This window comes from Psammomys obesus, unplaced genomic scaffold (genome assembly GCF_907164565.1).
Source record: "Psammomys obesus unplaced genomic scaffold, mPsaObe1.curated_primary_1811, whole genome shotgun sequence".
Classification (NCBI taxonomy): Eukaryota; Metazoa; Chordata; class Mammalia; order Rodentia; family Muridae; genus Psammomys; species Psammomys obesus.
In genome coordinates, this window is record NW_026590405.1 from 5,243,029 (window position 1) to 5,268,184 (window position 25,156).

The 25,156-nt window shown below is 54.9% G+C and overlaps 1 protein-coding gene and 1 long non-coding RNA gene across 3 annotated transcripts in view; one reads left to right on the top strand and one right to left on the bottom strand.

Annotated features, from left to right (window-relative positions):
- The window catches only part of Pnpla1 (patatin like phospholipase domain containing 1), a 29,456-nt gene that overhangs the window by 2,144 nt on the left and 2,156 nt on the right, over nt 1-25,156 (bottom strand). For both annotated transcript variants that reach the window (XM_055607088.1, XM_055607087.1), the window contains 8 exons: nt 11,097-11,329; nt 9,574-9,639; nt 8,594-8,803; nt 7,772-7,832; nt 4,813-5,412; nt 3,588-3,663; nt 2,077-2,185; nt 932-1,037 (listed from right to left, as the gene is read on the bottom strand). In XM_055607088.1, the coding sequence (XP_055463063.1) occupies nt 933-1,037; nt 2,077-2,185; nt 3,588-3,663; nt 4,813-5,412; nt 7,772-7,832; nt 8,594-8,803; nt 9,574-9,639; nt 11,097-11,329 (1,460 nt within the window). In that variant the 3' untranslated portion in view covers nt 932. The remainder of the gene's footprint in view (nt 1-931; nt 1,038-2,076; nt 2,186-3,587; nt 3,664-4,812; nt 5,413-7,771; nt 7,833-8,593; nt 8,804-9,573; nt 9,640-11,096; nt 11,330-25,156) is intronic.
- On the top strand, nt 8,728-11,303 carry LOC129676635 (uncharacterized). Its single transcript, XR_008720098.1, has 3 exons — nt 8,728-8,809; nt 9,795-9,962; nt 11,257-11,303. It is a non-coding gene; the product is annotated as an uncharacterized LOC129676635 (long non-coding RNA).

The window sequence follows — 25,156 nt, forward strand, 5'->3', positions numbered from 1 at the left end:
GAGTCCAGACTGGAAAATGACCGGCAGAGTGAACAGGGCCATGAGATGAGGGTGGGGATCGAGGAGGAAGAGCAGGAGAATCAAGTGGACCAAGAGAGAAGCCGAAGACCAAGAGGCCAAGAGAGCCCTCTCCAATAAACCTGCCTTTGTACACTTGAGTTTGGCTTGAATTGGCTTACTTCACATTGTTCCCTGAAATGACTCAAGTATAGCTCCCTGCAAGGTCCCCTTTGCCACAGGGCCCCCTTTCTCTGCTTCCATTTACCCCTTGGTCCTCAGTGGCTAAGTCCAGTTTATAGTTGAGCGTCAACCTTGGCTTTAGGTTTTGCTCTTGAATAATTGTTAAGCAAGTGCTGGTGGAGCCTGTGGGCAGCCTGGGCCCCCTTGCTGGGCCCAGCTGGGATGGCATCCTTTCTGAGGAGCACCTTCTGCCTGATGGGCTTAGGGTGCGAGCATGAGCTTCATCCTCCAGATGCTAGCCAGGGTGACTCTGCCTCACAGCAGGCCACAGCGTAGACTTCCTGACTTTTCCTGATACCTCTGGCTGTTTTCTCCCAGATACCTACAATAAACTTCCTCCACCATACCTAGGAATTGTCATGTCTTTTTTATTTTGTTTTTTCATTCATTGCTCTCCTGGGGTCTGCAACAGTCCCGTTGGGGACTTGAGAGTATGAGGGCTAAAGTTAGGGTTAAGTTTTAATTACACTCTGCTTAAGAGCTCTGTAAAACAAAAATGTGCTTAACCTGACAGCCCCACTTTCCCATCCTCAGCTCCCAGCTGTCGTCTTGACACAAAGTGGGCTAGGGTTGACTAGGGCTGAGCCAGGAAGGCGGGAAATGAAGCTAGGGGGTGTGCTCAGGGCTGCCAGAGCCCCCTGGACAGGAGGGGCAGGGCCACTCCTGGGTGAGGCCCAGAGGAGTTCCATACCTCAGGGCAGCTGTAATCTTGGATCCGGTTGGGATGAGGCTTGTAGGTGACGCAAGCCGTCTTGGAAGTGGGGAGCACAGGAAAGTCGAGTGGGCAAGGAGCGGACCTGGATTTGAGGAGAAGGCAAGGACACACACGGGAGGGGAAAGAAGAGCGATTAGAGTCCCGAGCCTCACCGTCACCTGACCCCAGGGTGGGCGCTTGCCCTCTCTGGGAAATCACAAGAGTCTGTTGAGCCAGACTGCACCCTCATGGATAGTTTTTGTTGTTGTCTTTAAAGTTTTATTTATTGATTTATTTGGTGAGCACAGTTTCTCATTCAGGGGTCCCAACTGGACTCAAGGATTGGCAGGTTACACCAGCTCCTGGGTAACATTGTGGCTGCCGTGGACACAGCCTCTAATCTTGCTCTCCAAACATAGGCAGCCCCCTAGGCTCCTCTGTCACGTGTCACTTGCGAGCAGGCGGGAGAGTCCCAGCATCTACCCGAGAAGAGGGACTAGTCGACAGTTGAATAAAATACAAGTCCATTGACCCAAGAGTGATGTGAAGGAAAAATGTAGGACCGGGTAACGTTCAGTGGGTAGAGCCACGGGCCCCGAACCCTGCCAGCCTGAGTTCATCCCTGGGACCCACAAGATGGAAGGTCGGAGCCGACTCTGGAGACTTGCCCTCTGACCTCCGAAGCACACACTCACACACAAAGACCAACAGTAGGTAAATAGGTGTCTAAAGAAATTTCTACCAAGTGGATTGAAGAGTGGTCATAAGCAACTTTCTGTGTGTGCAAGTAAGGTAAAAGAATGACATAGGTTGTGTGCTTATAATTCCAGGACGGAAAGCTGGGAGCAGAAGGGGAGCACGGGTTCAGAGTCAATGGGTTTGAGGCCAGCGTGGTCCTCATGGTCGATTCTAGGGTAGCTGGGGCTACTCTGCTCAGGACCCTGCTGTCTTCTCAGTGGCTTCCCGTTCACAAGCGGCCTGTGCTGTGCCCTCCCAGGCTGCTGAGCCGGATCATCCCTCTCTTGCAGGTCAGAGAATGGAGGCTCGGAGGGAGCCTGCTTGTCCTAACCGTAAGCTCTGAGCTCAGCTGGCAGAGCAGGGACCTTCTCCCACCAGCCAGGCACTCACTGCGCTTTGCTCACCGGCTTCTTGGACCGAGGGTTTCTCTGGGAGAATTCTCTGGGCGCATTTGTCTTCTGTTTCTTCTTGAACATCTTTTTTGCCGTGTGTGAATGCGCAGCAGGGCTCTCCCTGGGCAAAGGGACCGAGGAGGTGTTTGTTAAGGCCTGGACCGCGTCTGCCACCAGCAGAGCCCTTCGTGACCCCGGGAGGCCCAGCCAGGCCAGGGGTAGCATTCCCCAGCAAACATTCCTGATTATCATTAGCTATTCATCTGGGCAGTAACCAGGCCAAGGACACAGACGAAGCCCAAATTTACAAGCACTAAACAAAGAGGTTAAAACCACACAGACAGGACACATACACTTTATATACTTTAACTTACACAAACTGTCAAAGGTTTTTTTTAAGATTTTTTTTTTTTTTTCTGGGACCTGGGTCAGGCCCCTGCAGGAGCAGTTTCTAGTAACCCCTGAGCCATCTCCCAGCCACACCCCTCCCCCCCAGGCATAGACATAAAATTACACATAATGATGGCAGATACAGACACTTTTTTTTTTTTTGAGACAGTTTCTCTGTGTAGCCTTGGCTGTCCTGGAGCTTGCTCTGTAGACCAGGCTGGCCCCGACCTCACAGAGATCCGCCTGCCTCTACCTCTCAAGTGCTGGAATTAAAATCGTGCACCCCCACCGCCCAACTCCGATACATCTTAAAAAGCTTGATGTAACACATACAGATGTCAAAGGAAGAATGCCCAAGAGTCCAGCCATTGTCAGGGCTGTTCCCATGTGGAGGGACCAGCAAGTTATGCCAGGCAAGGTGATGGTAACACATCCCTCCACAGTCAGCACTCTGAAGGCAGAGGCAGGCTTGCCAGCTCAGTGCTAGCCTGGGCTTTGTATTGAGACTCACATCCAACAATAAAGACAGTTGAAGTGTGGGATGGGGGGGCCAACATATGCTTGACCCCCGCCCCCTACTGATCGTTCATTGTCCAGTCTGTTACCCAACCAGCAAGGGATCCTGGGAAATGTAGTTCTCAGAGCTCTCTTAGAAACTCTCCAATATCCCCCATCCTCCCCCCCCCCCCCCCCACGACTTCAGAGATAATAATGGCGAGACAACTCAGACAAAGGAGGCAGCTCCCCACATCACACCAAGGCTACAGCGCCAGAGCCGGGGTTAAAGCCACGGGCCACCATGCCAGCCTCAAAGGCGATCCTTGAGACTCCTTTCATATCATCAGGGGCTACCCAAGGCCAGGATGGGGCACCCACCACTTAGACCTTGCCAACCGTGGCTTCACCCAAAATAAGACCCGGGGCTAGGAGTGCGCATGGTGTACCCAGTGTGGGTAGGAGGGAGGCAGGGGGATGGCATCGCCCCCATCAACAGGCATGCTCCACACAACGCCTTACTGGGGAGGAAGGAGAGGGAAAGAACACAGGCAGCTGATTGACAGGCAGCTGAAAGGGTAGAAGTGTCACTTAGCTGAGCAAAGGTGACAGCACGTCCCGAGGAAGGAGAAACTTACGGCAAAGGCTTTCGGGGCGCTTCCTTCCCGGTACCTGGTGCTGTGGTGTCCGTCAGCTGTGAAGAGCGGGGAGGTCCTGCAGCGGGAGTGAGTACACGGGAAGTGTGAGGCAGGTACCCCGGACGGGGTCGTTTCACAAATTGCAATGGTGAGTGCTTACAACCAGCAAGGATGCCAGATGTGGGCCGGCACCCCTCTCATCCCAGCACTCAGGAGTCAGAGGCAGGGGGATATCTGAGTTCGAGGCCAGCCTGGTCTACATAACGAAAGCCAGACCATCCAGGGACACGGCAGTGAGGTGCTGTTGTCAAGAAAACTTGCCTTTGTTTCTTTTTCCTTTCCCAGTTTTTCAAGACAGGGTTTCTCTGTGTAGCCCCGGCTGTCCTGGAATTTGCTCTGTAGACCAGGCTGGCCTCAAACTCAGAGATCCACCTGCCTCTGCCTCCCGAGTGCTGGGATTAAATCCTCCCTGATCTGGCTAGGCCATTGGTCAGTGAGCTCCAGGGATCTGCCTGTCTTCATGCTCCCAGCCCTGGAATTACAGGCATGTGCTGCTCTACCCAGCTTTGATGTGGGTTCTGGGAAAATCAAACTCACGGGTTCCCACGGGTTTGTTTTCGTTGATTAAACATTTGTGTAAGTTGTATGAGTTCTAGATATAAATGGCTCTAGTTATTAAAGGCTTTACTGTAATAAGCCCATGATATCAATATTAAATGTATTTTATTTTTTTAAAGATTTATTTAGCTGGGCAGTGGTGGCTGCACACAGCTTTAATCCCAGCACTCAGGAGGCTGAGGCAGGAGGATCTCTTGAGTTCCAGGACAGCCAGGGTATACAGAGAAGCCCTGTCTCCAAAATCCAAACCAAACAAAAAAAGATGTATTTCTAGTTGTGTAAATGGGAGGTAGGGGTGTGTGTGTGTATGTGTGGTGTGTGTGTGTGTGTGTGTGTGGTGTGTGTGTGTGTGGTGTGTGTGTGTGTGTGTGTGTGGTGTGCGCGCGCGTCCGCGCGCAGGTGCCCTGGGATCCGGAAGAGGGATCACAAGTGGGGTGAGCCACGCGCTGCTCTGGGAACTGAACTCGGGTCCTCACTGCCTCTGCACCATCCTTCTCTCCAGTCCCCTTTTTCACTGCTGGAGGGAGGGGCTGAGCTTTGAGACAATGGCGCAAACACACAAGTGGCCTGACACTAGCCCCTGAGGGCCAAGCAGGGAGGGTCGTACCTGTGGGCGGTTGTGGGTCCAGCTCCTCCGCAGGCGGGAGGGCCGATGGTGGTGGTGAGGGACTGCAGTGTGGCGGTTCTGGGGCCTCCCTGGCTTCCTGGGAGGGTCTGAGCAGCAGTTTGGAAGGATGAGGGCTCTGGGGAGATGCGTCAGGCACGGAGGAGCCAGCCTTCGAGCTGTGCGAGTCCGCAGTCGAGAGCCGGGCGTCATCCTCGGCTCCCAGCCTCGGGTTTGGGGTGCTAAGATTTCCTGGGCGAACGTCACAGGGGCCGGTGGGCAGCCGGGTGCCCACGGCCGGGCCTGGCTGGGGAGAGGCCGACGGCTCGCCTTCAGAGGCTGGTGGCGAAGTGGGGGCCTCTACAAACCCCGCGGGCCGGGGTTCAGGCGGCGGCGGTGCTGGGGGGCGGCCATCCTTCCGGTCCTCTCGGGGAGCCCCTGGGACGCGGGCTTGTGCGGAGTCTGCAGGGCGGGTCCTCCGTGCCGGGAGGCGGGGCGCGCTGCGAGGTGGCGGCTCGTGGCCCAGGGCGACCTCGATCTGGCAGTACACTTCCACCCGCGGGAAAATCACTCTCCTGCTGGGAGAGTCGAGGTACGCGGCGTCTGGGAGAAACCACGGGGTGTCGGACTTCATTTACTTATAGTGTAGCGTACGAGTGCGCGCAAGAATACCGGGGTGGGGGTTGGCCCTAAGGAAGGGAGGAGAGGTGGGGGTGGGGGAGATCATAGAAGGGCTCCAGGAACTTTTTTTTTTTTAAGGCCTGGCCTCAAACTTGCCACAGAACCCTGATCGCCCCCATTCCCAGTTCCCCAGCCACCAGGCCTGGAAATTAAACACAGGTTTTCAGGCCTCTCCAGATGAGGGCCATGATGGTGCGCTGGGGGAGGGCCTTGTCAGAGGGAGTGCTGGACACCCGCTGGGCGCAGGTGGGCGCTGGCTGGCGTCCTTCAGCTCCCGCCTCTTCTTTCCCCGCACCCAGGAGGGCCGGGGGCGGGGCAGAGGCTTCCTAACTGCAGGGGTGACTGGGTGGATGAACCAGGCAGGGGGAGATGGAGTGAGATGGAGGGGTCCAGGGAGACACCTTTCTGGGCCTCGTGAGTGTCTCCCCATGTCCCCGGACCAGCAATCTGAGTGCTTCCAAGTGGCAGGCTCTGGTACCAGCAGGAATTTCTCAGTAGCTCCTGATCACATCCGGTGCCAAGAGACAAATCCAAGAAACCCCTGGCACGGTGGCGCACGCCTTTAATCCCAGCACTCAGGAGGCAGAGGCAGGCGGATCTCTGAGAGTTTGAGGCCAGCCTCGTCTACAAAGTGAGTCCAGGGCAGCTAGGGCTACACAGAGAAACCCTGTCTCGAAAAACCAAAATGGAAAAAAAATCCCAGAAGCCTTGTCTGCTGGATGGATGGACTCGTGAGTGTGTGCTGGCGCCACCTGGTGGAGGGTGTGTGCATTACACGGCTCCAAGGAAGAACCCGGGTGTCCTTTGCAGGAGACAGGAACCTGCCCGGTTAGTTAAGCTGTGCAGAGGGTGTGCCCTGGCTGGGGAAATGGAGTTGCCTCCAAAATCTCAAGTATCAAGTCATAGGATCTTACCAACCTCAAGTCCTTGGCGAACACCATCACCCAGGAGAGAGTGGAGGGCTCCCCAGCTGGTGGCCAAAGGTGACTGGCCAGTGCCCCCATCCTCCAGGCTCCGGGAGAAACAGGGGTGCGTGACCCTGATGTGAAACCTTTTGTACTCACAGCAAAACTCTCTGAGGTAGTCCCTCCCATGTCCCCTCCTTCACAGGTAGGGAAACTGAGGCCCCAGGAGATTCAATACTGAACACCTCTAAGGTGTCAGGAGCTGGGTACAAGCCTTTCCTTACAAAGTTGGAGACAAGACTCAGAGACAGGAAGAGATTTTTCCAAGGACACACAGCTTGGGGGTGGGGCTGGGGACTGCTTGTCTCCAGAACCCAAGTCTCGATTGTTCTCTCTCTGTCTGTCTGTCTCTCGCCCATCGTTCTGTTTTCCCAAGTCCCTGGATGCCTGGACAGAAGAAAGGACCAGGAGAAACTAAGGGGAGAAGGTAAGGGAACCAGAGAAGGCAGGAAGCGAATCTGAAGAAATAATATATTTCTAGTATATATTATTTCTTTCCCCAAAGGTACTGGGATTAAAGGCGTGCGCCACCACGGCTGGCTCGAAGAATTGTTTTTAAGTCACAGAGATGAGATGTGTCAGAATAAGAAATGCTTTGGGACTCAAAGGCAGGCAGCCAAGCGTTCTGTACGGCTGTGACAGAAGAGTATACCTCCACCTGGATTGTAGTGTGAGCGAACGGAGGAAGGCTGGGCCAGCATTGGTAAGCAGCTTTGCCCTGGAACGCCCTCCCTGTGACATCAATTCTGAGGAGTTAACCCTAGGCAGGCCTTTCACCCGCCTCCTCAGATGCTTGCCACACCTTCATGGAGCTTGAGGGATCGTCTCCGGACTCACTCTAGTCTTCTGATAAAGGTCCCTTTCCCAGACCAACACAGGACGTCAATCAGTTTGTCAAACATAACTAGTCACGCCTACTTGAGACGGGGTCCTGAGCAGCCCAGGCTGGCCTGGAAGAAGCCAGATGGCCAAGGATGACCTTGAACCCCTGTCCTCTCTAGCCGGCATTCACTCCTACACCACCCGGGTCTTACGCTGAGGATCGAACCCAGGGCTTTGTGCATGCCAGGCAAGGACCCTACCCACTGAGCTGCACCTCCAGCCCTGGCTTTGTCTTCAATTTTGTAAATATGTGTTTAGAATCATCCCAGCCACTGCCCTCGTGTGCCAGCCCTGGGCAGTGCAGGCTTCTGGGTCTCTGTCCTCGTGCCCAGCTTTCTTGGCTACAGCTACAGGATGCTGTCCTCTACCCAGAATGCTATTCCGCTCCCCCACCACCTCCCTCACCAACCCTTCCTCAGGCTCCAGCTACTCACTCAGCCTCCGCAGGTACGAAACGGCGTCGTCATATCCTCTGTAGTAATAATCCTGCAGGATCTAGGTAGGTGGTGACACAGGAAAATGAACCAGGCCACAGCCACCAAGCGAGCCACCGTCCCACTCACGGCCATGCTCAGCAAGCTCACATTCCCCCTGTCCCTGTCCCCACGCAGGGCCTGTCAGCAGGCCCAGGCCTGCGCTCCCAGCTCACACCGTCCTCCCGGGAAGGCTGGGATGTTTCGGCGGGAAACCGAGGCCACACATCTGGGACATGGGAAGGATGGTTTGGGGGTTCGGTTCAAATCCTGGTGCCACCCCTTCATTGGCTGTGTAACTGTAACCATTCACAGCCTCACTTTTTCCACCTGTCAAATGGGGACAGCGATGGTGCCTTCGCAGAGGGCGTTGGGAGGGCCATGTGAGAGGTGCGGGCACAGAGCTTTTTCTAAGTGGTGGCAGACGAATTGGAAACCTTTAGGCCTTTGGTGAGCCCAGATTCTGCTGCAGGACTCTGTTTGAGATGGGATGGCATGTAGCCCAGGCTAACCTCAGACTCCCTAGGCAGCTAAGGATGACCTTGAACTCCTGATCCTCCTGCCTATACCTCTCCAGTACTGTGATTATGGCGCTCCACCGTGTTCCCTTTATGTGGGGCTGGGGATGGAACCCGGGGCTCCACGCATGCTGTAGGCAAGGACTCCACCAACTGAGACACATCTTTAGCCCCGTTTGCTCTGAGCGGTCCTTTAACCACGGCAACACCCTGGGCCCTTTGAGGGGAGGGGCACGGATCCCGAGACAACTCTCCTGTCGCTCACCAGCAGGTCCGGGGGAAACAACGCATGGGTCATGCGGGTGATGTTCTCCAGGGAGAACTGGAAGGAGAAGTTGAACATCCGGAAGTCGGTGAAGATGGCCGGGCAGTCTCTCGGACAGATGTCCTGCTGGCTGCTGAAGGTGGAGATGGTGATGGAGTCGGTCCAAAAGGCGCAGGGCTGCATGCTCGTGAAGCCACCATCGATGTACCTCTGCAGGTGGGAAGGGGGCCCGTGAGACGGCAGGGCCATGAGACCCGAGGTAAATGGTACACCCCGAGGTATGGGCTGTCTATAGTGGCCTCCGACTCCCAGTCTAATGCCCTGGACTGCTCTCCCGTGGCCATCTCAGTGGTCCTGGCCTCTGTGTGGGGGTCCTGCCTCTGAATGACTCCAGAGACCAAGCCCCCTCCCACAGCCTCACAGGCGCCCCCCCCCCATCTCCAGCCCCTTTCCTTTGGAGCATGGGTGGGGCTTCTCTTGGTCTCCTCACAAATGAACTGAGCGAGGGAACAGTTCCAGGCATAACAGACTCTATGCCTGGGAAAGGCTTGGTGAGGAGAGCCTTTGGGCCAGGGGTTGCACCCCATCAGACTGCAGCCAGGGACTGGTCTCAGGGCACCCCGAGGCCCGCCACGGGGTGCAGAATCATGGCCTGCCCAGATCTGTGGGAGCAGAGCCCCATCATCTTGGGCACATGAAAGCCAGGGCCCACTGGCCCCGAAGGTCTCCTCAGTCACGGTGCCCGGTTCCTGTGCTCCTGGCTCTGTACTCTGCACACCGACTTCCGGGAAAACCTGGCAAGCCCGGGAGCCTTGACTTGCTGGTTTCACTACAGGCTTGGTGGGTAGGAGGAGGACCCTAAAGCCAGGAGAGGCGGCTCCCCTTAAAGACCTAGGCACCATCTACATTAGAAATTCTGAGAGGTAAACAGTCCTCGCCTTAACTACCCCACCTCAGGGTCTGGTCACCCGTTCACTCACCTCGCCCCGATACATTGGGGGGATGAAGCCACAGTAGACAGGAACGAAGCAGCTACAATACAGAGCCTGGAAAGAGACAAGAGACGGGGGCTGAGACACCACAGTCCCTGGGGTGGGCGCTGCTGACCCCTGACCCCTACCGGTACCCAATTCCTTAAATTTAAAGTCAGGGTACCAGCTTGGGAAACAGTCTTAAATTCTGTTCCCATCCTGATCCTTAGTTGAGCGGTTGGTAATCTACTGGATCACCTAGCAGACTGGCAATCTAGTCAGACCTGACATCCCTACCTTAAAGAGTGGGTGGCTTTGATGTACCCAGAGTCTCTGCTGACTACCAGCTTTCTGTGACCCTGCCGCTGTCCTGGACCAGGCCCTGGACTCAAAGGACGGTAAGAAGCCACCCAGGGGAGGGCACAGGAGCAGAGAGGGGAAGGTGGGAAGGCTGCTGTGGCCTCAGAAAGGGAGGCCAGGCAGGGGGGAAAAAGGGGCTGGACTCTGGCCAAGCAGGGAGAGCTGGGCCGGAAGTGAGAAGGAGGCAGGTAGCAGAAGTGGCCTGTTTGAGGTTCGGTGAGCTGTGGACTCCATAGCAGGAGAGGGAGTTGGGGGAGGCTGGGAGAGAGACTGCAGCCATGGACTTGAGGGTGGCACCCGGGGGGGCCTGGTGCTTGTTTACCTGAACTCCCGGATGGGGTAGGCCTGGGGAGGGGAGGCCGGGAGAGGGGAGGAGAGTAAAGTCAGGAGGTGGAAGGTTGAACAGAGCCAGGGTCCGTTCAGTGGTCGCGATTATTCACCAAACCCCATGAGCTCGGTGCAGTGCCACGCCAGGGCGGGGAACCTCCAGGGAAAATCCAACCCTTTATTTTTCAAGATTTACGTGTGTGGATGTTTCATCAGCGCTTATCGGAAGAGGGTGTCGGATCCCCTTTATAGAGGGTTGTGAGCCGCCATGTGGTGCTGGACACTGAACCAAGGTCCTCTGGAGGAGGGCCAGTACCCTTAAAGACCGAGCCATCTCTTCGGGCCCATTAATTGTTTTTTTAAAAGTGTGTGTGTACGTGTACTCGAACTCATGTAGCTCAGGCTGGCCTCAAACTTGCTCTGCAGTGGGTGACCTTGAACTTCTAGTCAGCCCTGCTTACATGCCGGGGATGGAACCTGGGCCTCGACCGAGCTAGGCAGACAACCCACGGAGCTACAGAGGGTAATTCAACCCTCCATTAAAGCTCATTGGGACAGAGGGGGAGCATGGGAGCTGCTCCTTCTCCTTTCTACAACCTGGGGAGAGGGGGACACCGGGACCCAGGTCTGGGTTCGGGGGCCCACCTCCAGACTTGGCTGGCTGTAGGGATCTCTGTGTCATCTCTTGTGGAACTGCTCCCCCTCACCCCCCCCCCCCCCCCCCGCAGAGATGCAGACAGAAGGGAAGGGCCGGGAAGGGGAGGAGGAGGGAGGAGGCGGGTGGACTGGCCCAGCCCAGTTCATGCTCCCCCACCCCGCCCGTGATGGAGGACGGGGGACCTTGCCTCTATGAGCTCCTCCTTGGACGTGTACTCGGAGACCACCACGTTCTCGCCGTCCGTGACCCGCGTGAGGCTCACATGCAGCCTCCCGCTGGCGAACTTGTAGGAGTCCTCCGGCAGCACGTTGTACAGAAACTGTCGCATCAGCTGTACCATCTTGCAGGACGGCGACAGAGGTCCCAGGAAGAACTTCTTCACCTCGGCCAGGCCCATATTCAGCACTCGTAGGTACTCCTCTGTGGGGGGAGGGAGCAGAGGGAGGAGGGGACGCACCATCAGTCCGCAGTGCAGGATGGGAGGGGGATGAGAGAGGGGTAGGGAGCTGGACAGGGGGAAAGGGGGTGGAGGGAGGAGGAGAGGGAGGGGGGAGGGTGGGTCTCTCACTGAGGTTAACAGCTTCACCCTTGGGTCCAGGAGCCCGCGTGGCCACATACACAGAGGACACAGACCCTTGGCAGGCTTCACCCTTACTATGTAGCCAAGGGTGATCTTGAACTCCTGATTCTACCATCTCCCATGCCGCCCTCTTAGCTGCAACCCCTCTCCCATAACCAGAGTTTTAAAATGTTTTTATTCATGTGTATGTTTTATTCATGAGCTTAGGTCCTCCCAAGAGCACCAAGTGGTGCCAGGGATTGAACTTGGGCCTTGCGCGGCCTTGACCGCTGAGCTATACCACCAGTCCCCGATCAAGTATCTTATGGAGATTTTTGGATAAAGTTAGCATCCTGCATATGTAACAGGGGCCTGTGCAGCCATGAGCTCCCTGGCGTGGGAGGCCGCGGAGCTGGGGTTGCATAAGCATCTCTGCCAGAGACCAGATCAACGAGATCTTCGAGTGGGCGGGAAGGGCTGAGTCCTCGCAGCCAAGAGAGTCTGGTACAGGGCGTGCCTGGCAATCGATCCGCGCACAGCGGGGGTAACCGATTTGCCCAAAGTCGCAGGCAAGTTAGAGACAAAAGGATGGCTTGTTCCTGTTAGGTTTGCTAGCTCTCAGACACGTTACTGGTCTAACGCCGGGGTGCCGATAGGGGTGCCGATAGGGGAAACCGAGGCAGGGAGCAGCGTCTTGCCTGAAGTCACGAAGCCAGGCCAGTGTTGGTTTGCTGCTGTTAGGTGGTTCCAAACCACCCCTTACCCACACCCAGATCACACCTGCACTGAGGAGTGGGAACCCCATACTCTGATGTGAACACGTATCGCTCACACCCCTTCCTGGGAGCAGGAAGCCTGGTCGTTTCAGCAATTTCAGCCTTACCACTCGTAGGCACGAGCAAGCGATCAGCGTCTCCCCCCTCGGGAGGGCTGTGAAGCCCAGCAAGCAGCTACCAAGGTTTCAGGCCACAGGGCTGCCGACTCACCCAGAAGACAGGGTACAAAGGAGGACGTGTGTGCTTTTGGGACTCGGTTACACGAAGCCCAGGCTGGCCTCAAACTCACTACACAGCCAGGAATGACCTTGAACTCCGGGTCCCTGCTCCCCTGACCCACCTTCCCAGTGTTGGGATGAGGGGTGGGTGGCTTCAGCAGAGGACGGTTTAAGAACTTACTTACACCCACACACGTCTGCCTGAGTTCTGTGCACTGTGTCTTGCCGGTTCCCACGGGGTCAGAGGGGTGATGGGCACCCCGGAACCGGAGTTTGAGGTGCTTGTGCACACTGGGAATGGAGCTGGCTCAACTGAAAGAGGAGCCGGCGCTCTTAACCCCCCAGCCATCTCCCCAGCCCCGGGTTTTGACCGAGGTCACTGGCCTGCCCTCCCTCAGCCCGGGTCAGCTTGTTCGGGGGTGATACAGGGAAGCGTGCTTCTACCCCAGGGAGCACTCCACAGGGAGCACCAATCAGATAAAAGCAGGGGCATTGGCACAAGTCTACCTCGGGCCCCAGAACTTGGGAGGTGGAGGCAGGGGGATCAGGAGCTTGAGGATAGCCTGGGCTACAGACCCTGCCTCAAAACAGACAAACAAAACAAGACAGAAAGAATGGGAAGTCTCAGAGTGCCCCTCTCCAGGGGTCCGGACTGCTTCCTCAGATCGGCGGCTTTCATTCTCATGAGGGGGTGGGCTACGCATTGTATTATTGTGCATGCTTGTAACTTGCTTTTTAAACCTGATACATGCATGTGCCTTTGTCAATAAACACCTACCTGTTTATTTTATTTTGTGTGTGTGTGTGTGTGTGTGTGTGTGTGTGTGTGTGCGCGCGCGCGCGCACCTCCCTTCCCCCGTGCAGGCAGAGGCCATCGCCTCTAACTGAACCCGGAGGACAGAGGACAACTCGCTGGAGTCAGCTCTCTCCCTTCACCACGTGAGTTCCAGGAATTGAACTCAGGTCGTCAGGCTTCAACCTTTACCCACTGAGCCCTATTGTTGGCCCATATATATATAACATATATTATATAAAAAAATCTATATTTTCTTTTTTACTATGGGTCTCCTGTAACCCAGGCTGGCTTTGACATCTGCCTGCAACCAGGTGGTAGTGAGAGGTGAGAGGCAGAGGCAGGCGGATCTCTGAGTTCGAGGCCACTCTGGTCTACAGAGTGAGTTTCAGGACAGCTGCGGCTGCCCAGAGAAACCCTGTTTGGAACACACACACACACACACACACACACACACACACACAGAAAAGAAGAAAAGAAAAAGAAGCAGCCTTTAAAGGCCTGTGAGATGGCTTAGTGGGTAAAGCTACTTGCTGCCTGACAACCTGCGTTCTCTTCTCAGGACTCACTAGGTAGGTGAGAAGTGGCTCCTAGGAGCTGTCCTCTGACGGCCACAGGCTCGTGCATGCGCACCGATGATGACTGCGCATCGGTGGAGAGAGTCTGCGATGATGCGGGAACGCAGCAGCAGCAGCAGACACGGCCAGAGCAGAAGCTGAGGCCCTCAGTTCAAACCACACTCAGAGAGCTGGGAATGGCTCCGGCTTCCGAAAGCTCAAGGGCAATCCCCAGGGGCGGACCTCCTGCTGCAAAGGCTCCGCCTCCCGAACCCACCCAAACAGTACAACAGACCCAGGACCAAGTATTCAAACATCTGAGCCTGTGGGGGACATTCTCGCTCAAGCAGGAAGGCAGGAACGAGAACCTGCTCCCTTCCCCCCCCCCCCAGTTTTAAAGAATAGCCTGCCACAGGACTGAAGAGACAGCTCAGTGGTTAAGAGCACCTGCTGCTCTTCTAAAGGACCCAGGTTCTATTCCCATCACCCACAAAGTGACTCTCAAGGGCCGGGCATGGTGGCACACCCCTGTAATCCCAGCACTCAGGAGGCAGAGGCAGGCGGATCTCTGTGAGTTCCAGGGCAACCTGGTCTACAAAGTGAGTCGAGGACAGCCAAGGCTACACAGAGAAACCTGTCTCAGGGGAAAATAAAATAAATGACTCACTCGCAACCATCTGTAACTCCAGTTTCAGGGCATCCAACGCCCCCTTCTGGCGTCTGTGGCCACTGCCTGCACGTGGCACACCAGACAAGAGACATACATAGATGAATTAAAACAAATATGCCTCAGAAGGAACAGTCCACACTAAATCCTCTGCCCATGCCCCGGACAAATCCCTAGAAGTGGGAATGCATGTTTCAAGCTGGAAGGGTTTACTTGGACGGTGGCTTCAGAACCCACCCACCAGGGGAAGGAGGGAGTGACAGGGACGAGCAGCAGCGGAGAGGATGAAAATAGTACTGACATTTGCGGGGTCCGTCCGTCTGGGAATGGCTCAGTCAGCTGCGTACCACCAGACACAGCCAGGGAGCGAGGGAGGAGGCGGCTGTCTGGCTTCCCTCTGCCTGCTGTTTGGTTTAAAATCCTTCCTTGATGCTTAATGTGGGCCCAAACCGAAAGGTCCCACCTGAATCTTGATGCTTCTCAACTGGTTTCTGTGTGTGTGTGTGTGTATGTGTGTGTGTGTGTGTGTGTGTGTGTGTGTGTGTGTGTTCCCTAACCATCTCTCCTCCTCTCTTATTCTCTTCCTATCTATTTTTTGGTGACGTGGAGGAGAGATGGATAACTCTGCAGGTCAAACAAACGTCCTTTGGTAGGTAGGATGGTTCATGCCTGTCGCCCCAGAGCTCAAGAGGTGGAGGCAGAAGGATTGCTTCTAGCTCAAAGCACATCTGGTCCACACACAGAGCTCTCCAGCCACGCTCACAGGGTGAGAGGGAGAGCGGGCTACGGAGCGAGAGAAGGGCAAGAGAGTTTGGACCGAGTGTGGCCACTGCTGGGGTCGGAGCCTTCACTTCTCTCCACGCCTGTGATTTTCCAGAGCGTTCTCCCATTCAGCAGCCTCTGTGGTGGTTCCTGACATCCACGGGAAAGGATCCGAGTCACCTAGGAGACAACTCTGGGCATGCGTGTCGGGGAAACTCTGGAGAGTTAACTGAAGAGAGAAGGAGAAAGGCAGCCAAGATACCAGCCAAAATCTCTCTCTGAGTCCTCACAAAGGACAGCATGCTCAAACTGTGAGCTGAAACAAAACCCTCCTTTGGGTATGTGTTTTGTTATTATTATTTTTTTAATGTATATATATGTATATATATATATATATTTTATTTTACATACATTGGTGTTTTGCCTGCATGTATGCCTCTGTGAGGGGAGGGTTTGGGATCCCCTGGAACCAGTACAGACTGTTGTGAGCCACCGTGTGAGTGCTGGGGATTGGACTCAGGTCCTCTGGAAGACCAGCCAGTGCTCTTAACCGCCAAGCCATCTCTCCAACCCCCATAAGTTGCTCTGTCAGGTACTTCGTGTCACTCCAAGCAGTGACAAATTCCAGGCTGCCAGGCTCCTTCGGCCGTGGTTTCTAGACCAACTACAGCAACGTGGACTTGAAAGTAGGATCCTGGGCTCAGCGTGTGCTGGCCGGGAAGCTCCAGGCTATGGCCCTCATCTCCCCACTAGATTTATCTACTTCCATTCAGAGGCTGCAGGTTTCGGGGGAGGTCTCTGAAGCCTCCCCTCTCTCCTCAGTGGCCTGTCAGGAAGTTGTATCTACAAACCCTTCAGGAACCTTTCAGCAAGATTGGGAATCCTTCAGGGCCAACATTCCTCCACCCAGCCAGGCTCTAGGGCAGAGCTGAGCACTCTGTTTGCTCAGCAGATGCTGAGAAAAAAGAAAGCTGATGCCTGACTCCTCAGTGAGAGCCTGGCCATGAGGTCACACACGGACAGGTAACTCAGTCGACCATGATCTATAGCCTCATCTATCCCAGGCAGGCCTCACACTCACTGTGCTGTCGAGAATGACCTTCAACCCCTGAGCCCCCTTTCTGTCTCTCCCAAAGTGATGAGATGGAAGTTTGTAACTCGCAAGAATCAACCGGAATGACTGGTGCAGCCAACTCAGGCTTCAAAGGCCTTGAGTGCCAGGACTGCCTACAGGAGTGAAGGCAGCAGGTGCTGGGATGGGAAGTCTCTGAAGGGCAGTGTGGAGCCACAGCCCTGAGTTTCAGCTACCCCAGAAGTTTCACCATCTTCTGTGACCACACACCTGTGCTGCAGAGCCAGGCAGGTTTGCTTCAAATCCCAGGGTCACAGAAGCCGTTTGTGGTCATCACTGGCTAGTTAAGAACCTTTATCCAGGGCTGGAGAGATGGCTCACAGGTTAAGAGCACTGACTGCTCCTCCAGAGGTCCTGAGTTCAATTTCCAGCAGCCACGGGGGGGGGGGGGGGGGGGGTGTCACACCATCTATAATGAGATCTGGCGCCCTCTTCTGCTGTGCAGGTGTACATGCAGGCAGAACATTGTATACATAATAAATAAATAAATAAATAAATAAATAAATAAATAAATAAATAAATATTTTTTAAAAAAAGAACCTTTATCCAACCTCAGTTTCTCCATCTTTAGAATAAGGGGAAGGAGGGTCCAGCAAGACAGCGCAGCAGGTAAAGATATCGGCCACGGAGCCTGGTCCTATCCCTGGGACCCACATGGTGGAGAGAAGTCATTCAAAAAAGTTGTTCACTGCCCTCTACAAAGCACACATGCTGTGTGCTTCCATGACACAGAGACACAGACACACGTAATTTTTAAAAATCTAAAGTTGGATATATATAGGCAGAGAGAGAGAGAGAGTTTGTTTGTTGTTTTTCAGGACAGGGTTTCTCTGTGTAGCCCTGGCTGTCCTGAAACTATAGACCAGCCTGGCTTCAAACTCAGAGATCCACCTGCCTCTGTCTCCTGAGTGCTGGGATTACAGGCGTGCGCCACCGTGCCCGGCCTGGTTATATATTTTTAATGTGGATAGAAACACCTGTTATGGGACTGAGGAGGCTGTCCAGTGGGCAGGATGCTAACCCAGCATGCACAGAGCCCTGGGCCATCCCCAGCACCACAGAAATGGGACTTGGTGCTGTATACCTGTAACCCCTGCACTTTGGGGCAGAGCCAGGAAGATCAGGAGTTCAAGGCCATTCTCTGCTGCAAAGCAAACTGAAGGCCAGCCTGGGCTACAGGAAACCCTACCTCACAAAAACCAATGACCAAAAAAGAATATTTAACTTTATTGAATTATTATCAGTTATGCCAGTAAATGCCCATGCGGCCGTGGGCGAGGCTTTCACTGAACGAGGCAGCAATCCTCCCCTACACCCTTTTCAGGATGTGTCAAGGTAGGGGGCTAGAGGGATGGCTCAGGGCTTACAGGCGCTGGCTGTTCTTTCAGAGGACCCAGGTTCAACATCCAGCACCCACCCGGTGGCTCACGACCATCTGCAACTCCAGTTTCAGGGGATCCGACGCCCTCGTCTGGCCTCCAGGAGCATGGCACACACGTGGTGCACAGACATACATGCAGACAAAGCACCCACACACACAAAAATACAGAAGTTTAAAATAAAATGCAAAATGCACTCGTGGTCAGAGCGAAAGCGGGGCTGAGAGGGTGCACCCACGGTCCCAGGGTTACGGAGAAAATCTGGCAACACGTCTCTTCTACACGGCAGGGATAGAGGCTGAGTTTGAAAAAAAAAAGAAATGTTGGGCTAGAAAAATCACTGCCAGGGAAGAAAAGAGATAATTTGATGCTCATGTACATTATTGGGTTAAGTTGGAAATATCTGCCCCTTTCCCAAGAACAACGATCTTACGAATCAGTGGCATTCAGTACAGGGCCTGGAATCTAGGCAGAAACTCCAAGAACTGAATGCAGACACAGATAAATCGGTGAGCTCGAGAAATCAGAAAGGGGCACCGAGGCTCCAGGAGACAAACAGCCATTCCAGATGACCGGAAGAGTTAAAGCACAGGCCTGTCTCCCCTTCCCCCGCACAGAGGTGAAGGGGCACTGAGGTGGGCCCTGTAAGCGGCTGGATTCTGTTCCTGGGTGTGCAAGAGTCAGGCTCGCCTTGTGGGGCGAATCTGGGGAGGAGGATGGGGCTTCTCGCCCATGCGCAGGCACCCAGTCTCAGTGAGCTGGTAACCTAGCAACAGCCTCCAGCTTAGCCAATCACAGCTGGCCAGCCAGCTCCCCCTTGTATTGAGATGAGAGGCGGCCTCTAGGGAGGCTGGGGTGAGCAGATTCCCAGGAAAGCCCTGGCGAGGCTCAGAGTTCCTGCCTGGGGAACTGCAAGTCTCAGGCTCCCGTCTGGCTGGAATCCCAGCTGTTTTCCCGTGGGTCCGTCTTGACTACTGAACCACATTCCAATAATAATAACTGTTATTATTGTCTTAATGAGAGCAGTCCACCCAAACAGGCTTTCCCACCTATCATCTGTTTCTCTTCACGCTGACAGCTGGACCCCAGGGGCTGTGAGCCCGGTTTACGCACCACGCTCTGCAGAGGCAGCGATAAAAGCATTTTGCCTTAAAGCTACACTGTCACTGGTGGAAAGTCCTCGGGGACCCTCTTCCTGGACATGGATAGTTTTAAGAGTCTGGGTCAAAAATACCAGACCCGATGCTGGGAAGATGGCTCAGGGGGTAAGATGCTTGCAGGAAGGCATGAGATCCCGAGTTTGGCCCCCAGAACCCCTGCAAAGGCTGAGTGTAACCCCAGCACCATGGAGGGGCAGCCAGCTCCATCCCTGGGCACACTAGCCAGCCAGCCTAGCCTATCTGGAGAGCCCCAGGGCCCTGCACAACCAAACGGAAGTCAGATAGCCTTACGTCAGGTGCTGTGGGAATGAATGCTACGGCTGTCACAGACCCCTTTCCTTGCTCTGGACACGAGTTCTGAGGTGACCCTGGGCACCTCTCCTTATGAATTCAGGCACACTCTCCTAGCCACCACCCATATCCTTCCGGCATGACTGAGGGATCCCAGGATGAAGCCGGAGCCGTGGGCACGTCATGTGTCGGGTTGTGTGTGTGGCGGGCAGGGCACCTGCAGGCTGCCTCCCAGCCCCCTTCGTCCGGCACCTGGCAGAGCAAGACCGGTTCCTTCTGCCCACCCTGGTTCCACCCTTGCTCTCAGCCACTATAATTAGCCGTTTCTGCTAAGGGCAGGATCGCCCTGGCTGTCCCAGGCACCCCTGGTCTGATCTCCTATCACCTCCTCTGCCCCGCCCCTCCCCATGCGTGGCTTGGGTCCTGCTCTCTGTTCTGTACCCTTCCTGGTCCCTCCTGGTGCCTGCCTGAAGTCAAGCCGGCTCCTTTATTCCGAGGTGTGGTGGAGCTGCCTCCTCTACAGAACATCCTGGGGCCCACGGTCACATTGAGCTGGGGAGGACATTCCTCCAGACAGCACAGCAGGTCAGCAGGGGGCTCGGAGCAAGCACTGCCCAGACTCTGGCAAGCGCAGGACACCACGGACGACCCCCAGCAGCTGACACAGCTTTGTGACCTGGTGGCTCTCTAGCCTCTGACCTGGTCTCAGGCAGGGGACAGTTTCCTTCTTTCTTGGTGCTGGGGTTGGACTTGTGGCCTCATGCACCCAAAACAAGCACCTTGTCATTTTTATGTTCCCCATTAACAGTTGCCAGCGACTGCCGGCCACCCTCCCCTCTTTACTCAGAAATTGGCTCTCCAGTCTTTGGTAGCATGCGGGGCCAAAGCAAGCCTGCCTTTCCCAGCATCCTTTGCTACCAGGCAAGGCTATGTGGCTAAATTCTGATCCATCTCAGAGAAAGGGGTGCGTCTGCCTCCCCTTCCGACTGGACGGATTGTGGGTGTGCTTGGCCATGGCTCAGGACGGTATCTGTGCGCACCTTCAAGGTGCTTGTGGACTCTTGGGGCTGGGCTTAGGGTCTACAGAGAATTCCACACAGACCTCAGGGGGCCTAGAACACGCGCTGTAGAGGCAGGAGCCCCCGGCCGCTCCCCCAAATCAAGGCAGCTCTCCCAACAGCCTCCTGGGTTTGCAGAAGGCCCAAGATTGGACTCTGTGCAAAAAGGGAGGCTGGTGTCTCTTCCACTGTCCAGCAGGTAAACTGAGGCCCAGAGTGGTCAGTCACACACAGATGACGTCTGGAACCAGAGTGGAGGAGGATGGAGAAAGTGGATCCTGGCATCAGACTAGCTTTGGTCTGAAGCCTTTTCCCTCCTCGCTAAAGCCCACCCAAAAGCGATGAGCCCTGGAGTGAGCCGCCAGGAACCGCTTAGCTGCTGTTCTCAGGGCTGGCAAAGCTGTGGTCCTGAGCAGCGCTCCTCCCTGACAGCAGGCCCCTCAAGGGGTGCTTGGTTCATGTCATGCCGGCATCAAACTCGCTTGCTGCCCACCAGGCAGGCAATCTACCAGCCGAGGTACAGCTCCTGCCTTAAGTGTTACTGTTTTTTCAAATGCCTCCTACAGTTAACAAAGCAATCTCTGCAACTGAATAACGAGGATGTGAGGGATTTGTATCGTCATCCTGTAGCACGTGCTCAGTGTTTTTCAGGTTAAAAAAACATTCGTTTTTAAACAGACAGAAGCGCTCTCAAAGGCACTATTTATAATAGCTTGAAGTGAAAAAACAAAACAAAACAACCCAGATGTCCACGATCAAAAGAATGACTAAACAGATGTGGTATGTCCACCTGGTGGAGTATTACTCAACCGTAAAAAAGGAATGGAGCCCTGACTAGTTCATACTACATCTCGGTGAACCTCGATAACATCACATCACGCCGAGGGGAAGAAGCCAGACTAAAATTGGCACGCTCACCGCCTGCTTTGCTTTTATGTGAAGTCTGAAGAATTACGTCATGTTCAATGTCTTCACCTGGAGAGACTGAAAGCAGACCGGTGACTTCTGGGGCCCCGGGGGAGCAGAGTTAACAAGGGTTCCTTCGGGGGCTGATTACCGGGTTCTGAAACCTATGGTCGGGATTGTTGGGCAACTGAACAAGGCACTGATAAACTTTAAACCAGCTTTAAGAGGGGTGAGCTGCCCGGCAGGCGAACTACGCATCAATAAAGCCAGAGGCTTTTGGTTGGTTGGTTTTTGGTATTTTGAGAGGCTTTGGCCCACCCAGGCAGCCTCTCCAGCGGGGTGAGCCGGGCTTGGGCTAGAGGAACAGCGCCTTGGCCGAGGCAGCCTTCCACACCGTGGCTCAGAGGCAGGAAGGGTGGGTGTGAACACAGCCTGCCCTGCTGCGGTGCAAACACTCTGTTGTTTTGTTTTATCTTTGAGACCCAGTCTCCAGTAGCCCGGGGTTGGCTTCCAATGCACTATGTAGCCGAGGCTAGCCTTGAACTCGCTGACCATCCTGGGACGATCTGTGTGCTGCACCGTGCCAAGCTTTTCTCTCACTGTTTCTTCTCCGGTGAAGCTGGGTCAGAACCCACTAGGCCTTTCTTTTACATGGGGGGGGTGGGGGGGTCACAGGGCAGCTCCTGGGAGAAGGGTCACCTTGGGATAGAACTCAGGTCACCAGGTTTGGTAGCAGGCATCTTTACCTGCTGAGTCTCCAGCACAAGGGTTGTCCTGCTGTGGGTTTAGACCTACCATAACAGTCATCGGTCACCTCAGCCCCATGCTCGGTGATGCCAGAAACGCCAGCCGCGTGGCCCTGCATGGCCCCCCACCCCCATGGCCAATTGTGTCCTCCCTCAGTTTGGCCCCAGCCACCTGAAAAGCCCTTGGGAACAGTGACATCGGGTGGCCTGTGATGTGTGTCCATCTTCTGGACACACAGGTCTCTCTCCTCTGTCACCCTGTCCTCCCACATCCTTCCCGGAGGCCTTGAATCCTCCCCAACCGGTCTCTCCTTACCCCAAGCAAAGAAAGTGTGAGAAAGGGTAGGAGGGAAGGCTGGCCAGGAGACCTTTTGCTGGGATCTTTCTACAGCAGCCGCTGAGGGGGAGGGGCCACCAGAACACCACATCTTTATCCTCTGATGAGAAACAGAAGTCGGTTCTGGGGGGGCCAGATGGCTCTGTGCATAAAGATGCTTGCTGTTGGGTCTGAGGACCCGAGTCTGAACCCTGAGACCAATGTGGTGGGAGGAGACCACACCAGGCTCCTGAAAGTTGTCCTCTGACCCCCCACAGGTGTCCACGGTTCCCCACACTAAAGGGAAGAATGGACGTCACGGAAAATGCCTTGTAAAGAAAGTTATTTTCAAAATACAGAAAACTCGGCTCCGAGGCCGTGTCCCACTTTCCGGCTACATCAGAAACTCCGCAACCCCACTGGTTGTCATGGAGACGGCCTGTCCTCCAAGAAGTGGTGATGTCACCCCCTGATAACAAGCAGGCAGGGTGTTAAGGGCACTGTCTTCATACATTCGGAGGTAGACCGGAAGGTGGACCCTCTGCGGCCTCAGCTTCCCCAGGGAAGAGGCAGTCTCCCGGTCAGAGAAGCCCTGGATGGGGGCAGCTTTGAGCGGGATGGTCAGCGGGTGGAAGGTGCCTGTTGCCACGCCTGGTGCCCTCAGCTTCAGACCCAGGACTGTGGGGAGCAGAGGGAGCCCCAAGTGAAGGAGGTCTGACTGTGTGCTGTTCACATGGGCACTGCCATGGCCAGGGCATGCCTCAGCCCTGTGGGAGTCTGTGCGTAACTGTCCATGGTGTGAGCAGAGGCTGTCCACCACAGCCTTCTCCCCCTCATATTCCCAGACTGCTCCCCTGCAGGGAGAGACACCGCCTACCAAGATTAGCTAAGCCTGCCTCCTTGTCCAGCTGCAGACGAGAACCCCGCCTCCTCGTCCAGCTGCACATACTAAACACAGCCACCTCCCAAGATGCTAGTTTCTCGGTCAGGGAGCCCAGCCCACACCATCGCAGCCTTTTCTGCTGCATGTGTCTGTCCTTTCTTCATTACCTTGATGCCCCTCGTCAGGGTTGGAGGAGCAAAGCTCCACAAGGACAGTACCCAAGACCTACCTGGCGTAAGGAGAGGAGAACTTCCTGAAAACCGTCCTCTGACCACATGCTCCACTCGGCGCCCGTGCGCCTCACACTCACTCACGCCCACGCATCTATACACAATAAATGTAATACATGCTAAAAAGCAACAGTTCCCCTCCCATCGTATGCACAAGTCCGAGGTAATGAAGACGCTCTTGCAGCTACACAGGGTCACGCTCCTGCAGAGGACCCTCCAGCGCGGCATAGGTGTGGCGGCGACAGGCTACTGGAGTCTGGAAGGGCTGGCTTGCGACCTGAGCGTGCCAGACCCCAGCCAGCCCGCTCACTGTTGTGTTGTCTGCAACCGCAGGACTTGGGGTGTCTATCAACAGAGCCATGATCTGAGCCGGGGGCCGGGGTTAGTGACATGTGGAGACTGGGGTCCAGGCCCCCACTGCACCCCTGATAACAGGTCCCCACTCTAACTTGTCCTTCTGTCCAGTAAATGCTCTCCCCAAAGTCTATTCTTTCTTTATGTACTTTTTTTTTTTTAGCAAAACCTTCTTTGTTTTTGGTTTTGTTTTGTTTCTAGACAAGGGTTTCCCTGTGTAGCCCTGGCTGTCCTGGAACTCACTCTGTAAGCTAGGCTGGCCTTGAACTCGCAGAGATCCGCCTGTCTTTGCCTCCCATGCACTGGGAGAAAGGTGTGAGCAGCCTCGATGTTCTCCAGCCCAGCCCCTCACTGCATCAGGTCTGTGTGAGAACTCTCCTTCCCCGAGGGCTAGCCCTACAGCCACAAGCCTGGTGTCCCACAAGGGTCCACCCTGCTCAGCAGCCGTGTGGCTGAAGGCATCCAAGCGTCCACTCTGCAGGCAGGGCTCAGGCTGACCTCCCCAAGTGCTGTTTGCATCGCCTCAGGCAAGCTGTATAATTGTCCTGTGACTTAGTTTCCTTCTTTGTGTGAAGGGAGATAATAATAGTTTTCCCCTCAGAGGGTGTTGTGAGGTCTGGATGAGTTAATACGCCTAAAGCTCAGAACAGGATCTGATACAAAGGACGGGTTATCAGGGTCCGGTTATCAGGAAATTACAGGGCAGTAAAATGACTGAACTGGACTGGTCCACCCACCTCGCCCCTCCTTACACCCTGCCAAACTCATGAGCCACATTGGGTCTAGGCTTTGATCCCTTGAAGAGATGCCCTGTGCTCCATATGGAAGTCTAGGGCTGGCTAAGCAGACTTCTCATTTCTCCAGCTGAATAAAGTGGATTGATCCTCAAAAGCCTTGCCATAAACTTACTGGGACAGTATACATACATGTGTATACAAACATACATGCATACATACATATTTGGTTTTTTGAGACAGGGTTTCTCTGTGTAGTCCTGGAACTCACTCTGTAGACCAGGCTGGTCTCGAACTCAGAGATCCTCCTGCCTCTGCCTCCTGAGTGCTGGGGTTAAAATCCAGGATGGTGATCCTTGGGAGGTTACCCCTTTCTACCAGGTACATAAAGAGTTCAAGGCCAGCCTGGGCTACATGAGACCCTGCCTAAAACAAAACAAAGAAGGGGGAGGGCAGGAGTATGTGCAGGGTTTAGAAGGCCCAGGGCAGAGATCCCACAACCCCTGCAGGGGCTGACATCCAAGGCCTGGCATCCCTTCCACTGGGCAAAAGGGAACTGAGAGGGTAGCTACAGAGGCCCCAGGCCTCAGACAGCTCTGGGAAGATCTCTGTTCCTCTCTTTGCCCAGCTTGGGGCTGCAGGGTGGGGCAGCAGCTTTAACTCTATGTCCCGCTGTTTCTTACAAGTTATTAAAAAGAAAAGGCGCCTGTAAGCGGTGCTTAGAGA